Raw genomic sequence first — 18,111 nt, 5'->3', positions numbered from 1 at the left:
CACGTGTCTTGCAGAAGAACAGTGTAGCCGGAGCTACTTCTCTTTGTTTATGTTTATGATGAGTAACGCAGGGACTGGGCTACTTCGCAGCAGTGCCGAATCGAACCAGTCTAAAATAGTCCTAATATAAACACTTATTATAGGTGTACCACAGTGATTCAGGATAAGACAAAAACACGGTTTGAAAAATCGATTCTTGATGTAGTCGCTTATTAGATACATTTTGAACACTGCAGCTTTAAAGGTCACCTGATTAGGTCACCTGATGGAGTTTTTCGTTTCCTTGCCACTGTTGCCTTTGGCTTGCTCAGTTGGGGATATTCAATTTAATTAATCAATGAATAATACTATTGATTAGCCTTACCAAACACGGACGTTTTATTATTATTTTAATTTAATACTGTGAAGCTGCTTTGATACAATCTGTATTGTGAAAAGCGCTATACAAATATTCTTGACTTGACTTGACTTGACTCGACTTAAAGTCCCCCGGTGATGTTTCTGACGTCACACCTTGTAACCAATCACGTCAACATGTGATCGTCAACGAGTGGATCTCTGAGCTGCTGTGAGTGAGTGGAGGCGGGGCTAATATACATATTCATAGAACTGAATACTAAATGAAGCAAGGGTGTAGTTACATTCAAGCTATTTTAAGCAGGAAAAAACTTTAAATATGTCATTTTGGTTATCAACGATTCGTTTTAAGGGTAAGGGATACAATTATTGACTACAGGGGGACTTTAAAGTGTATAATAAAGTTGGATGGATTATAATATTATTTAAATATTAGTGTAGCCCAAAAATTACCCCTACATTGAAAACATGATTTTTTTTTTTAAGTAGTCTGTGTGTGACCGTCATTTACTAACTGATAAAGATATCTAAACATTTCTGGATAAAACCAGAACCGATTCATTAATATGCCGTGGATGCACCTGAAATTCCTAACCCATGATTTTATCTGAATGAAAGAGTAATGGCCGCGGAAACTGAGGTCTGTGCAGTAGATTGTTGGCATGAATAATGGTTTGATCCACTTTGATAAAATATCTCCTTGAGCTACGCTGAACTTCGTGACTGCTCTGACTAACTGGAGCAGAATGAGTCGCGGAGCGTCGGGGCAGCCCGTAAGTGCCTGGAACATGCAATACGTATTGATCTTCGCCGACGCTGGAAGTCGTGTGAGTGCCCCTGAATGACTGGTAACTGCAATAGATTCAGTGACACATGCAATCTCAGACACAAGCACTGAAAAGGCTGTCAAAGTGGAAAGGGGCAACTTGCACAGTGAAAACAGTGCATTTATGGATGGACATGGCCTGTCATCACTATGTCCTTTCACAGTTGTATCACTCTTGCATCAACAGGAAAATAAATAAAAGTAATGGGAAGAAAGATGTTTGTGTCCACAAACGAAATGGATGTTTCCTGTCGGTGTGGCTTTCAGCTGCGTGCTGCGTGAGTGGAAACGAGCCGGCCTGGATATGAATATGGAAGTCTGCTCAAGATGTTGTTTGTTGTTTCTCTGTTCCTCGTGCATTGTTTTCTACTTAGCCGAGTTTGATCATTCTATGATTTTTTGAGAAAGCCGCTGTTCAGTTTCCCAGTTAATTATGCCTCTCATTACGGATTTGTGAAAGGACAATGGAGATTAAATCTTGGGCTTTTAGCTACGTTATCAGGCAGAAACAAATGTCAAAGAAAGTTAAGATGTAGAATAAAAGCATGACTCAAATCAATTCGTCACGGTGAAGGTCAAAACACTTTCCTCACTGTATTTCTGCTCATTTGTGGGCTTGTAGATCAAGAGAAGAAAGCCATGATGTCATGTACACATTACGGAAAGGACAAAAACACAGCGATGGCATTAGATGGTAACACCATGGCACTGAATGATTATATTCATGGTGTTTCCTGTAAGATTCAGAACAGTTCATCACCATGGTATCTATCCAGAAACCACGATTTTGCTGTGGTATTAGATTTTTTATAGTTCATGCTTATTAAAATAACATAGTGAAACTGTTTTGTTTTTAACTTTATTATAATTTTATTATCAGTTTTACTACAAATACCATAGTTAAACTATGGTTACTTTAAAACAATATGGTCTTACTACAATTTTCACTGCTTCATTTCCAATTCCAAAAAATCTATCCAAAAAAAGGTGTTTACAAAAAAAAACATGATATGATATGACCATGCCACCATATCTAAAAATATGTGCCATATCCTAAAACCAGTATTACCATTGGTTTCTATGGTTTTACTATGCTATCTATGGTATCAAATAAATAAATACCTTGACTCCATAGCAAAAATAAATAAATCATAATGCTACTTTGGGTAGATTCATTGGCATTTTCACACCATACTGTACATTAATTTCCACAAAAAAAAGAATCAGGAATTTGAATTTACACAAAAACATGGCAGTACCAGCATCTTTTTAGTACATTCTTGTAGTGTGTGTGTCTCTCCTTCTCTCTCATCTGACCTCTTTTAGCTTTCTCTCTGTCTTAGCATGGTTCTGTGTGATCGTGAGTTCTGAACACGGTACCTTGTTCATCGGGTCCCACGATGGCAGAAGACAAAGAACGAATCACTGCTTGGCTGATACCAGCTGGAGCACCGACTACAGCAACTGCAAAACCACAGGACAAATACCACTTTAGAAACCTGTTTAATAATAATAATACTAAACAATAATTAATACAGACCTACATATATAAAACATAGCTTACACAACAAAAACATTACTTAAAGTCACACATAAGCCACAATTAACAAATCCGGTGAGACTGGAGGAATGTAACCAGTTCTGAAGTAAGTGAATCTAAATGGAATATTCAATAATTCATGAGCTTAATCTATATGCATGGAATTCTGAGAGGTAATTGTGATTACAGAGCATGGGCTTTTCCTAATAGCTCAGAATGTAAAGTCACTCGCTCATGCATGATCAAGAAAAGCAGATCCTCGAGAGAACAAAATGTTTTCTGCATTTGCGTTGATGCGTATGCGCTGAGGTGTATCTGTGCACACGTCCATGTGAGTGTGTGTGTGTGTGCCGGTCTGCACACACCACACATGCGCTGTGCTTGCAGAATAGAGGTTATGACTCCCGTGTGCCGTCGCTGTGCCCCTCATTATCGCGGCCAAAAGAAAAGACCAGCATGCAAATTCCACCTTCCCTGGCACTGATTATTCATCAGAGCCGCCACTCATCTCCCTTTAAAAGGCTTTAGTCCGCCACATCGATTAGAATAACAATTTCCTCAATCATTTATTTAATTAACAGTATTAACTCCGATCCGGCTGTCTCTCCCCGAGAGTGGCCGTCTTCCACAATGTTATCATCACTTACCACTCTGAGAACTCTTCTGTGGAGGTGTAGCCCCTCTGGAACAAGCCATGGAGTTCAGACAGTGTGCTCAGTCAGGGAGACTTTTTTTTTTTCAGAGCATTTACCCATTTGACTGTCTTGTTAAAACAGTCAGCACAAGTGAAGAATGTCAGGCCTCGAGTGGGAAATGCTCGCTTTGTGCATGACACATACAGACAAGAGAAATCTACATTGTCTTAGGAAAGAGAGATGTGCTTTGATGCTCGCTGACAGATTTGAAATAGGGTCAGTTGTGTTGTTTATAACCGTCTGAGAGTAAAACCTCACCGTGTTAAAACATGTCACGGTAAATCACATTTTACTTTTAATTATTTTTTAAATCTTTTTGTAACAAATCTCTTTGAATTTATATGATCAAAAATAGAGTAATATAGACTAAAATGTATAGTCTAATATAATAGACTAAAACAGTACTATTGCGAAATATTATTACAATTTAAAACAACTGTTTTCTATTTTAATTGTGATTTATTAATTTATTAAATGCTATTTATTCCTGTGATGGCAAAGCTGAATGAGTCTAATATGTTGATTTACTGCTCAATAAACATTTCTTATTATCATCAATGTTGAACGCAGTTGTACTGCTTAATATTTTTGTGGAAATCATGATACTTTGTTTTCAGGAATTTCTGATGAATAGAAAGTTCAAAAGAACAGCATTTATTTGAAATAGAAATATTTTGTAACATAAATATCCTCACTTTTACTTATGATCAGTTTAATGCATCCTTACCGTATAAAAGTGTATATATTTTCAAATTAGAGTATTGTAATATATAATATTTAAAAAAAAATAGTATTTCAAAGGGCTTTTCTTCATTATGATATCAGGAGAGTTGACATTCACCCTGGCATTTTTTACTTTACACCCTTAAGAAAATATCAAAATGAATTTAAATTCAGAAAGCAACAACATGCTTATCATAGAAGACGTGTATTAAAGTCATTGTATGTGTGAATTGCATTTCTAATATCTTTTTGAATTAATTAACAGGCCTGGACAAAATAAATGAGCGTCATTGACCCTTCTGCAAAATTAACTTGACATAATGACTTTATGGATCATTCTTCATGCACAATATCTTTGCAAGGAGCTTCATCGTGTCAATACATCATTTAAATGAGTCACATGAGTGATGGGAACTTACCAAGGAAGACCATCCATGTGTTGTTTGAGAAGGCGAGTAGGACGTAAGAGGCGATTCTGAACACAGCGCTGAGCTTGGCTAAAGTCATCTCCTTAATACACCTCATCAGCACCGGGAATAGACCCAGCAGACCAAAGCCCTGTCAGAGAACACAGCAGGTTAGATGTGCTGGCATTAAAACAACTGACATCATTCGGTTGACGCTCAGTCAATTATAACTGAAGCACCCTATTGTATTTAAATGCCTTGAAAATGAGCAAAGAATGTAATTGGAACAAAAGCTAAATGGATCCATTATTATCTAATCAGCTATGGGTTCATTGTTAGCTTAACCAAATTCATTAATAAAAAAAATTAACAAAAAAACTTTAACAGAGTCCAGAGTCCCTTGTAAAAACTTGAATATTAGCTAAGCCAGCCTAATATATATATATATATATATATATATATATATATATATATATATATATGGATCTTTTAACTGTAAAGGTATGGTCAAATTAGCATAAATTTGATGACATTTGATGAAATAACAGGTACTTTGTTAATAGTGTAATGATGTATGAAGCAAAGCTCACACAGAAGTCACTAGCGAAATCTGTGTTGGCAAATATTTAGCCCTGACGCGAAATTCATGATCACAAAATTTGATTGGCTAATTTAGCTGTACGGAGCGACTAGAGTCAGCTTATAGTGTTACAATTTTTCGCATTCAATTTTATAGTGGACCGTCCCCTCTCAGAAAAATGTCCAGGTATACAGCATAAGCAAGAGACCATTTTTGGGCTCCGATTTTTAAAGCAATAATTTTTACATTTTAAAATATGAGTAGTGAAGACCATCCGTTTCATTTGCTCCGGATGAATATTGTTGCTGTAACAGGGCTTGAATTTCACTGTGGGATTGCGCGTATTGCACACGTGTGTGCACATAAAGCCACCTCTCAGTACTAAATTGAGTTATTTTTCGCTGTATGTCAGAATGCTGGGATTGGCGAGTATTCACGTCAGATATGTTTTAAGTGAATGTAAACAGTTGGGAAAGAAAGTGCGTGTGTAAAATGGATCTGTGCGTCAGGTCTTAAAATGACCGCAGCCTAATATACCTGCTGCCAAATTATGCAAGAGGTCCTCGCTGCAGCCTGTAGCACGATGAGCTGGACCAGATCCAACACGTACTGGACACGCATGCGCCGTGGGGTGTTTTGGTGACGTCATATATGCATGCGCAAGTAGAGAGTTGGTGAAAAATCACACGTGCAAGAAGAATAAAGCCAAATATAAATGGTCACTTGAGTGACAACTGCTTGATCTGACTGCTGTGAGCACTGAGCAGTTTGTATATTAAACTTAAATACAGTTGTTGTTTTTTTTTTTAATGTACATGTCTTGCAAACACTGAACATCAAATTAAGAGGAACCTTATGTACAGATCACTGCCATTAAAGAAGGAACTCCAGGCAAAATATCATTAAGCGCTTCTTCTTTTTTTGACATCTGGCAAGATTTATTTTCTTGATGCTTTAATTATTTTTGCATTTTCCCTTGAATGTGTACTGGTATTTTATGATGTTTACAGACCTTATTGTATTGTACCTTTAGGATTAAAATTACAGAGGCAATTACTGGACTCATTTTTTGCTTCCACTCAACAGCAAATATGACCTGAATAAAATAAAATGGCTTTATTTTAAAATGTTCTATATACACGCATTTAAAAAAGAAATACTTGCGGTGAGGACATGCTATTAATCTGTCAAATTTAGGTTTAAAATCATGTGATTTAAAATGAACTATTTTGCATGTATGTAGAGAGAAACTAGGATAACTTAATTACTTATTCATCAATAATTACTCATTACTATTTAACAGTACTACTACTACACAGGTTAGAACACCATCTCAATACAATATTGAGCATACATGTCACTTAAGACCAGCGCATGCGAATTATAACAATCGGTACTGCGCATGCGTCTATGACGTCGCCAAAACACACCTCCATACACTACATATTAGATCTGATCCAACGTCATCGTGCTACAGGCTGCAGCGAGGGGTGTCTCAAATTATGAGATAATATAAAAAATATCTTTATGGCAGTTTTTCTTTTTGATATTGATGTTAAAATTGTGGCCAGTGTAAATATTGAGTGGCTGGTAACTTTGGAAAACCACTAGCCACAGTGGCTAGTGGCTGGTATAAGTTAATGTCAAGCCGTGGTATGTATTTGCCTTACATATGTATATGTAAATGATCATTTCGATCATTTATATTTGCTAGGTGACCTATAAATTTGTCTCAGGTCAATCCTACAGTATAAATCTATGGAATTTTTCACCTGTATTTCATCACCAACCATTTAGGTGGTGCTATGATTTATGTATAATTCAAAATTGTTAAAAGGATGCTGATGTCGAATAATGTAACATAACAGCTGCATAATATCTGAAATGCATAATCACGGCACTAGACACACAGCACTAGACATTTCTAGGGTTCAGCTTGTATAAAAACAAAGCCCATAAATATTTAGATTCTCTCAGACGCGTGTAACCGGTGCATTAATTAACCTTCAGGGTTTGTGCCTGATGAAACGGTGTCAAAAGCAGTCGGGCTGTTTCACTCAGAACGGCTGAGAGCACTTGAAAGCGAGCTCACCTGCCTCCACGTTTGCGCGCGAACACGCGTGAGAGGTGCGCGAGACGTGGCGTGACTCATTTGCCCGGCCTGCTCGTGCAAACAGTTCAGATTTAATTACCCTGCCTGCCCGGCGAGGGCCCGGTGTCAACAGACTCTGCCACCGCCTCTGATTCGCAGCAGAAAAACATAATGGGAATGCATAAACATTCCACGGAAAAGGTCAACTCTCCGTGTTTTTACTTTCATCAACTCATTAGAGCCTGGAGTGTTTAATAATTCCTCTCCAACTCCACGCCACCCTAATTACAAGTCAATTCCAGCCCTGCAGCCATTTATAAAAACCGCGAGCGTGGAGCCATGTGAGCCAAGATTTTGATGCCTCAGATCTTTAGAAGCACAAGATCAGCTCCCCTCCGCGATGCCTTTGTGTTTAAAAAAGTTCCTTTGTCTATCCTTTTTTTTTTTTTTTTCTCAATTGACTCTTTCAATTGCGGTTAATTAAAACTTTTTGCTTAACGTATTGGGTGGCGGCTCGCTAGCTGACATCCCCTACTGACAGAGTGTATAATAGGTTCCATCAGGATCGATGCCTTCGGCTTCCACACAAAAGGGAGCAAAGCGATTGGAGCCCCAGTGGTGCACCCCGGTATAAATGGAGAGCCGTCACCTCACCAATCAGGAAGGGTGCTCTTTAAACTGGCAGGCTTTGTTTAAGTGTCACTCCAAGACAGAGCATCGACCTGCTCAGAAGAAGAGTTTCCCATGGCAGGTGACAAAAACAAAGCTTCCTTCAACCTGTTTCCCATCACTACTGCTGTACAGACCGTCTCAAACTGCAGAGCTATTCAGCTAATGCCACGGTGAAGGAACACCTCAATCAATAGGAAACTCACAATTCACTAGTTTTACTTTCTTCACAAAAAACAGAACATCCTGCAGTGTTGTTTGTTCAATGTGCTTAATTTCATGCTATCTGTGAGACATGTACGCTAGTTAAAAATGTCAGGGTCTTAAGATTTTGTAATGCTTTTGAAAGAGGTCTCTTATGCTCAGCAATTCATTTGATAATACTGTGAAGTATTAGTACCATTTAAAATACCTGTTTTCTATTTAATATATTTTTAAATATCATTTATTCCTGTGATGTCAATGCTGAATTACTCCAGAAACCATTCAAATATCATGATTTGGTGCTCGAGAAACATTTTGCACTATCGATGTAGAAAACAGTTGTGCTGCTTAATAGTTTTATGGAAAGCGTGATATAATGGAAGCTTGTTTCTGCCATGTAATAACAAAAAATGAAAAGATAATTGCGACTTTTTATCTCACAATTCTGACTTTTTACAAAAGTCGAGTTACAAAGGCCGATTCTGAGGATTTTTTTCTTACTATTGTGAGTTTACATCTCAGAATTTTGACAATTGAGAATCACAATTGCTAGATGTAAACTCGCATCTCAGTGTGTGTGTGTGTGGGGGGGGGGGGTCATAATTGCGAGTTCTGAATTTGTCATAATGTGAGATTACAAATGTACGACTATGAGAAATTGTGAAATATAGTCCCAATTACTATAGCAGGTGACAATCATTTGCTCATTTAAAGGATTAGTTCACTTTTAAAATGAAAATTCTGTCATCATATACTCACCCTTAAGTTGTTTCAACCCTGTATGAATTTATTTCCTCTGCTGAACACAAAGGAAGATATTTAGAAGAATGTCAGTAACCAAACAGTTTTTGGTTCCCATTGACTTCCATAGTATATTTTTTTCCTACTATGGAAGTCAATGGGAACCAAAAACTGTTTGGTTACTGACATTCTTCTAAATATCTTCCTTTGTGTTCAGCAGAGGAAATAAATTCATACAGGGTTGAAACAACTTAAGGGGAGTATATGATGACAGAATTTTCATTTTAAAAGTGAACTAATCATTTAAGACCTTTAGTATGATTTCAGATGGCACAGTCATAAAGACTGGAACATTGCTGTCCACAATAATACATTCTTGTTTTTACAGCATGTGAGTGTACATGAGCCTTTGTCCCGTACTGCAGCCAGAACTGCCGTGTCACGGAATGAACTGATGGTGAAATTGAATGTGTGTTGTCTGTTAAGAGTTGTGTCATTACCTTATCTTCACCCCATCGTTTCCTTTCTGACTAAATCTCAAAAATTCTTTGTTTATTTTATTGTTTGGTTTTCAAAGGGGTTAGCAAGGACAACGTCAAGTCAGTTCATCTTTATTTATATAGCGCTTTTTACAATACAGATGGTTTCAAAGCAGCTTTACAGTGATAACTGGAAAATAATGCAATAAAGATGCTAGAGCAGCTCTAGGCCTCATGGTGTGTTTGGGTCATTTTGACCAATACCCGAAATTGCTAGTTAATGTTATTGTATTGGACTAAAATTTACTAACTTTACTCACCCAAAGTCTAACAACTTCCCAAAAAATTTGTTATACTTTTTGTCAAATTTTTTCATTCCCCATGTTTTCTTTCAATTAAGACGGGTTTTATATTTCTTTTTGGAATTGATCGAGCGTAGGCCTTATTTATTTGAGCTTACAACCTTACAAGGTTTTAAATGGAAAAAGCGTTATTTGTGGATAATTTTGTCAATTTTACATAAAAATATGGGGGGGGGGGGGGGGAATGTGCACTATTTATCACACTAGTGTGCTTTCATGTTTAACCAGGAAATTTGTTTTGAAATCTTTTATTTTGTACAAAATGGCACAAAGTCACACTTGTGATGTTCCTGGTCAAAAATGTCCAGCCTACAAAAGAAAATAGCGTATAAATCTTTTGTTATGTTATTTTATCACAAAATATTGGATTCAATGTTTTTTTCAACTTGTTTTCTTTAAATTAGGACAGGTTTTGTATTTATGTTTTAAACTGATTGATCGTAGGCCTCATTGATCTGAACAAAAATGACCGCCCTTTGAAAATGAATGGAGGAGTCGAAAATCAGAGAAACAAATAGTGTGTTCATCATGTCCATGTTCACATAGCCTATGTATGTGGGCTTGCAAACATACAGGCTTCAGACCTGTGCATGTGTGGATACATGCAAACTCGTGCATCCGCGCACACAGACACACTGACACACACACACGTTGATGTCCACAAACAAACTATTTTGAGTATTACAGGCTTTCTTTTTCACAGAGATGAACTTTATCCTCAAAGCCGCGAGGCTCAGATCAATGAGGCCTACAATCAATCAGTTTCAAAAATAAATACAAAACCTGTCCTAATTGAAAGAAAACAAGCTGATAAAAAGATTTAATCCTATATTTGGTGATAAGGTATAGCATTACGAGATATTTATAAGCAGATTTTTGCAGAATGGTCATTTTTGACCGGGAACATCACAAGTGTTGTACGGGTTTTACACAGCACAAGGGCTAGAAGAAAGTTTAAGAAGTCTAGAAGTCCAGTTCAAGTAAGTTCAGCATCGATTCATTTCGGTTGTAAAAATCATTAGTTATTCATTTATGGGCCGTTTCAACCGAAAAATCTGGTTGCTTTTCGGTTACTTTTGATATTAAACATTAAACAAAGTCTAACCTTTCAAATTTGGTCATTTAAAAAAAAAGAAATTTAAACAATAAATACCGTTTTGTGGCTCTTTAATGTGTCGTGACAGATCGCTGTAGAGCCTCAGTTAAAGCTGCTTGTGAACCGATCATCTCTTCCTTCTAGTTCATTTATAGCATCAAATAAACATGAATGAACATCAGAAGGAATGTTGTTTTAACCGTGGAAAGGCGTCAGTACACTGTTTTTCAAGTTCAAATCCTTCATCTACTAACTGTCCTGACTGCTTTGTCCGACAAAATGGTGGATGGCGAAGTATGATTGGTCAGATCACCTGTCAATTAAGCTCCCTGCGAAGGGTCAATTACACGACAACTGTGCCTTGGTGGCCCGAGAACGCAAACCTTGTGCTCGTGCTCAGCTGTGTGCGCTGGCAGAGAAGAGAATCAAATGAAGAGAAAGCAAAGAGACGCAGCTGTGTCCAGTCAATGGCCGTTCTGCAGGGCCACTGCTGTTTGAGCCTGAAATCCAAAGATTTAGTGGCATTTCAAGGACATCCACAGATCTGCACTCAGAGTGAGCTGAGAGACATGAGTCATCAGAGAAAGCATTACTGCATTAAACAAGACCACTTACCAATAAGAGCATCCTCACAGAGTTAAAAACCCCGAACAGGGCAGTCGTAAACTCTCGAGGCTCGTACATCAAAAACAACAGCAAGATCGACTGATCCCCTGCAGAGACAAATGCACATAAAAACACATTATTATTTATGTCCACCCTCTCTCCAACTCTTTATTGGCATGACTTTCAAAGATCAATGTTTTTCAAAGCAATACAATTCGAATGAGAGGATTGAACGTTAATTATGAACCTGTACAAATAGCGATAATTAAATTAGACAAAATTAAAGGTGCTAATATTTAAGACCTCTAATAAGTCATTTTAAGACTTTCTGGAACTTGTCTGTCTCTGGCCTCAGGAGTGACAGTCCTCTGATGGAGTGCTTTAAAAGCTCCCTGCAGTGTCTCAGCAGTGTCATCACACACACACACACACACACACACACGCAGCGACTTGACCACAGGGCACATATTAGATACACTCATCATTCATCACAGCCTTCTCAAAGCTGGAATCGCTCTTTTGAAAGTTTCACTTTTAAATTAATGTTTATGTTATTTCATTATGTTATATTTCATTTTAAACTCTCTTTACTAAAAGTTTATGTATTCTTGAAGGATGAAATAAATAAAAAGCCACCAACAGTTTATTGTGTTGTACTGTGTGAAAAAAATAAATAAATAAAAAGTGTTATGTTAATATCTGCTTACTTGCATGCAAACAAATAAGTAAATGTCATATAAATTGGAAAGTATATATCATGGTAGTATTTGTTTAATTATTTAATATATAATTGATAATATAATGTATACGGACTTAAAATAAACAAATATTATTAAATAATACATTATTTAATTGAATAAATAAAAATGCTATTTAACTTTTACAGTATTTCGGGGGAAATTTTTAATTTAAGATTTTTCTTTTTTGGGGGTTAAATGTGATCTTGACATATTCTTGCCAGGTTTCTTGAGATTAACCTGCATACTGCTGCGAAACTGTGTGTGTGTGTGTGTGTGTGTGTGTGTGTGTGTGTGTGTGTGTGTGTGTGTGTGTGTGTGTGTGTGTGTGTGTGTGTGTGTGTGTGTGTGTGTGTGTGTGTGTGTGTGTGTGTGTGTGTGTGTGTGTGTGTGTGTGTGTGTGTGTGTGCGCGCACTGACCAACAGCCACCAGGTTATTTATGAAGGTGCAGAGAATGAGAAAGTGCAATTTCAGCCTCTCCTGCCCTGACCTCCTCTTGAACACTGCTTTGAAAGACAGCTTGGCGTACTTTAGGATATTCAGCCGAGACTGGTCTTCTGGAGAGCATTGCTCAGCTATACATGTATTCCTCCCCGTCGAAGGGTCTCTCAGCCAAAGCGCAATATAAAGTAACGCCAGGACGTGGCAACCGATGTAAGCCGCGAACGCTGCCTTGAGCCCAAATTCTTGCTGCAAAAATCCACCGAGCAGGAAGCCCACCGTACCGCCAACAAAGATCATGGACTCGGCCACGGCCATACGTAAAGTGCGACTGGAGCTGGAGCCCATGGTCAGGTCGGCCAGGTAGCTGAAGGAGCTGAGGAAGATGGAGACGTGTCCACCTGTCAGGCCTGTGAGGGCAGCCGCCAGCAGCGTCCAGTAAACACTGATGTTTCCCAACAGGGATACAGCCAGGAGCAAACCCCCACTCAGCAGGGACAGCAGAGACGGGAACGCCATGACCCAGCGGCGGCCAGCGCGGTCAGACCAGGAGCCCAGCATGATAGCCGGAGGGATGGAGACCAGGCTCAGGGTGGCGTTGAACAGAAGAAGGATGTAGGAGGCCGTCGTCTGAATCTCCTCGTCCCCTTTGTGGTGCTTAGGGTTACTGCAGAGAGTTTCATTCTTGAGCAATGCTTGACACACCTACAAAAGACAAAAGACATTCAAATTCATTCAAAGGAAATTCAAACAATCGATATTTGTAGAAAACCTACATGTCCCTGAGCTTTTTGTCTACTGAAAGCTTTATTTTAAATAGAAAAACAAGTCTCGTCAGCTGAATAATCAGTGTGTTAAACAACAGGATTCATTGAACGTAGTGTACATCTATTGCTTGCAGACTCATGTTCATTCCTGTCAAAAAGTAAATTAACGTCTTGTCAGGAGGCTACTCTGAATAAGGTCTATTGCAAACAAACAAAAAATATATTTTAAGTCACCAACAGATTTTCGAGCAGGTCAGTAATTAAAGTGAGAGTAAGTTATTATATTACTATTTATTTACTTATTTAACGTACAGTTTACCAGCAACAAAACTTCATTTCATATATACATAGCTAGCTAATGTGCTAATATCTATGATAACACACTCCCAAGAACAACACTTTAGAGACCCGGTAAGTCATTCACTTCCCTAAAATCAGACATCAACCTTCTTATATTCCTCAATCAATTCATTATAAACAATATAACAACAAAAATAAATTTTGTAAAAATTGTATAGGGTCGCTAACAACCCGAGGTGAGTAACCGTGTAAGTATATATATTTTCTGCACAACAATAATTGAATCTTTGATGCCTGTAAATTGTAATGTTGACTCATGCATTTTCTGTGAAGCTGCTTTGAAATGATGTGTATTGTGAAAAGCGCTATGCAAATATATGTGCATTTAATTGATTTAGTGCAAAAAGCTGTTGCAAATGTGTCAGTAATGATACGAATCTTCCGAAAAATGTATTCTAAATTAATTTAATCCTGCAGGTAATATGTAAAAGCCCACTCTTGAGTTTGTGAGTTGTTTTGAACGGTTCATTAAAAGATTCATTAAAAGAGTTTTTGTTTTACGCAGGGAAAGCGCTGCTAATGCTTATGCTCTGGGAGAACACGTGCTGGGGGAATACTGTACAATGCTTGTGTTTTCTGCAAGCCGTTTGATTGCGTATGGATTGGTATGATGTGAATCGGATGAAAATGTAAAAAAATTTCCACCTCTAACACCTCTAATCTATCAAATCATAGAATCACAAACATGGATTTTTTTTTGCTATCGGAGCAAACAGGAATACAAAAAAATATATGTGTTATAACTATAGAAGTTAACCCGACTATGATGACTTCTGCTTCTGAGAACCCTGGAAATATGAAAAGGCATAGTACTCTTGCTCGTATTATATTGTGTAACATAGTGTAAGTGAACATATTGTGAGTTCCTAACATGTTTAGATGAGATAACAGTACAGGCTAGCAACAGTTGCTAAAGTTAGGTCAGCATTATTTCAGTCCTTTTTTTTTTTAGTTGGATCAAATGTTTTAAAATTGAAAACCGGGTATTGCTTCTTAGGTCAGCTTTGAGGATTTTATGCTTCTGAGTTTGTATTCATTGTCAGTAATGATGCTCTAAGGCATTATGGGAATGATGCACAACCCGGGCAGTAACTCATCGCACCAGGGGACGCCCTCAGTTATTGTAAGAACAAGCCTCGGGGAATCTCACCAACCGCAACCCCACAAATATGATGATATCAAGGAGCAAATGGCAAGAATCGAGGCCATTAAGAGTGGCGTAAATGAGCACTTTGCAATAAATGATTGGACCGTCTTTAATCTTTGAACAGTTTTCACTGCGTGGAGTTGTGCTCATTCATATGATGTATTCCTCCACATTTTTCTGAGAGCTGTTATGTGTGGAGCTGCCGAGTTCATTGGAAGGGTAAGAGAATTTGAAGGAGAGAGGAAAGGAAGGACACTCACTCAGATTTTTTTTTTTAAAGTGACAAGAGCAGGAAGTGAAAACAGCTGCGTGTTTTGGAAAGCATCACCCTTAAGCAAATGCATATATTCCCTGCATTATTTATATTCATAGAAGTGTCTTTGCAGTTCACATATTATTTGTCCTGCATTTTCCCCTCACTATTATACTTTACCTTAAAACAAAAACGTATTTATCTTTTTATTTTGTATTAATTTACTAGTTTACTTTTCGAGCTGGTCAATGATTTTAATAGTAGGCCTATTATATTAATATCTACTTACTTGCATGACATTTCATCATACAATATGAAAATATTAAGGTAGTATTTGTTGTACTTGATTTCATTATTTATTTAATTAATTAATCAATTAAATAAAATTAAACATATATTATTAAATCATAATCAATTAATTATTTATTTAATTAATTAAATAAATAAATTGAATTTAAATATTTAATTATAATACTAGTTATTATTACTATTTTGAAAGCTGGGCCAATTTTGGGTCAAATATGGAAAACCCAGCAGTTGGGTTACATTTTTTTATTACATTTTTAACCCAACGTTTGGTTTTGTCCATTTTTGACCCAAAATTAGATTGAAACAACCCAGCATTTTTTAGAGTGAAACTACAGGAACTTTTACAGGTTTACATTTTGAGGTTAAATGTGATCTTGACAGGTTTCTTGAGATTAACCTGCGTACTGCTGTAACACACTGAATATATATGCGTGTGTGTGTGTGTGTGTGTGTGTGTGTGTGTGTGTGTGTGTGTGTGTGTGTGTGTGTGTGTGTGTGTGTGTGTGTGTGTGTGTGTGTGTGTGTGTGTGTGTGTGTGTGTGTGTGTGTGTGTGTGTGTGTGTGTGTGTGTGCGTGCGTGCGGGTTTGCACTGACCAAGTACAAAGTATAAATTACTTAAAAATGTACAATGAAAGTCCATATTTAACCAGGTAATACATTCACTTTTTACTGTAAAATGTTTTTTTTTTACAGTATCCAGCCTGGCTGGATTTGTTTTAATCATCTTTTTGCCTGCGCTTGTTCATCTCTAATGCTAATTTTAAGTTCTAATTTAATTTATAAAAAAAAAAACAAATTGCGAAAGATGTTTAAAAAAAAAAATGCAGATCGCTGCATGTCAACTTTCCAAAAAGTCACATTTCAAGTCAGTTGCTCACAAAGTTAAAATCAAGATCCTGAAGTTTCTCAGGCATAGTTTAAGCTCAGCCACAGAATACAGACTAATGACTGTCAGCGATTGTTTAATCTGGTGCATGAGTGATCGCAGCGCCTGTTGTTTTGCTCTGGGACTGTCATGGCCGGTTCGGCTTGATTAATGCCTGCTGTAGTTTTGGGTTTTGAGTACATCTCGAGCTCCACTGCTATTCTCCAAGCGCTCCGTGGTTCTGCTTCGGGCATTTCCGTTTTGTGTACTAGAACTGGACCCTGCTGACCTGTTTTTCAGTTCAAAGAACAAAACACTGACTCGCCGGACCAACTTGATTAATGTCTCTCCCTTTCACTCTCTCCCTTGCTTTAAATCACAAAAAGCAGCAGCTCTCTTACCTTTGTGATAATCATCTGTTGATATGCAGGTGTTACGATGAAAGTGCTGGTCATGTAGAAGAAAATCACCGGCTCCACTGTGACAACTCTCCTTAGCTTCTCTTTCCATGCCGACATGTTCAGCTTTGCAGTGACAGATATATGGACTAGGAAGGAAGAAGGAAACCGTCTCTTAACATTAAAGCCGTGTTAGGTAGACCAAACCCATGTAGATGGTTCATACTGTCCAAAGGGAATAGTGGACAAGGGAAGGGTTTTCTTGTTAAAACACACTGTCGGGTTAGTCACATGCATGTCAGCTGGAACAGGAGGAAATTGTCTCTCTCGACATTCTCTTATCAGGAATTGTTCTACTGTGCGGTTGTAAAAGTGTTTGGCCTTTATTTGCCCTATGAACACATCCCCCACAGATTCACACTTCCCCAGCAAAAACAAAGACTGGTGAGAATCCTCTTCTTCTTTCTGCAAGTGTGCGTTTTCAGAATGTTAAACTTGCAAAGTGAAATTTCCTTTGAATTGTGCAAACATTTCCTGTTATAGCAGCAAATATTGAGGTGCAGCATTGACAATTTTCATTTTCAGTACTTCATTACAACCTGTCAGAGATTTCTTTGTATCATTTTCCAGTATAAAGTGTAGTATGATGACCAATAACATTAAAACATTAGTTTAGTTTAATTTAGTGGTTTGTCTCCGTTTGTCCAAGATCGCATTCGAAGGCCTTCCTATCTAAGCCAGGGTTGCCAGATCCCAGCCCAAAGCCGGCTCAAAACCTGCCTAAAAGGAATGAAAAATATTCACCTCGTCCAATCACAGTTGACGATTCCCACGAAGTGCCTTAACATAAACATTTTAATTTCATTTATTATGTTTTAAATCATATTTGCATGATTGTATATTTCCTTGTTAATATGTAGTTTGCATATTTAAGTATTTCATCTGTATTATACTCCTCTTCAGCTATTTAAACCTTTTTTTTATTTTATAGCCTATGATTCTTCTTTTACTCTGTCTTTGATTTTTACTGATAAATTAGTAAAAATGTGAGCTATGAATATGAATGATGCATCCGAGTAAGAAAAATATAGAAAGGCGTCAAAGCTTACGCTACTCCTACATTCTACGTCACACATCGTCAAGTGTTACTCTTTTGGCGTAAGTCGACTTGCGTACGGCCGTCTGCCGGAAGCTAGTTATGTTAGTCGATAAAGTTTTAAATATGGATATTTTTCTTACACGAGCGCATCGCTTCACTTCAGATGGCCTTTATTAACCCCCCAGAGCCGTGTGGAGGACTTTTAACATGGATGGATGCACTTTGATGGACTTCCAAAAAAATACACACATTCACTCAAATTATAAAGCTTGGAAGAGCCAGGACATTTTTAAATATAACTCCTATTGTAGTCGAATGAAAGAAGAATGTCATATACACCTAGGATGGCTTCAGGA

At 37.6% G+C, this 18,111-nt stretch overlaps 1 protein-coding gene across 1 annotated transcript in view; it reads right to left on the bottom strand.

Annotated features, from left to right (window-relative positions):
* LOC307009516 (proton-coupled folate transporter) overlaps positions 1 to 16,890 on the bottom strand; it is a 38,339-nt gene extending 21,449 nt beyond the window's left edge. Inside the window, exons 1-5 of the mRNA XM_079633311.1 lie at positions 16,660 to 16,890; positions 12,535 to 13,261; positions 11,387 to 11,484; positions 4,561 to 4,699; positions 2,564 to 2,647 (exon numbers count right to left, since the gene is read on the bottom strand). Coding sequence (XP_079489437.1) covers positions 2,564 to 2,647; positions 4,561 to 4,699; positions 11,387 to 11,484; positions 12,535 to 13,261; positions 16,660 to 16,776 — 1,165 coding nt within the window. The 5' untranslated portion in view covers positions 16,777 to 16,890. The remainder of the gene's footprint in view (positions 1 to 2,563; positions 2,648 to 4,560; positions 4,700 to 11,386; positions 11,485 to 12,534; positions 13,262 to 16,659) is intronic.
* Between the last annotated feature and the right edge of the window lie 1,221 nt (positions 16,891 to 18,111).

The sequence above is a fragment of the Phoxinus phoxinus genome, assembly GCF_949152265.1.
Source record: "Phoxinus phoxinus genome assembly, chromosome: 13".
Lineage (NCBI taxonomy): Eukaryota > Metazoa > Chordata > Actinopteri > Cypriniformes > Leuciscidae > Phoxinus > Phoxinus phoxinus.
Note: the sequence above shows the minus strand (reverse complement) of the source record. Positions and strands in the feature narration are given on the sequence as shown.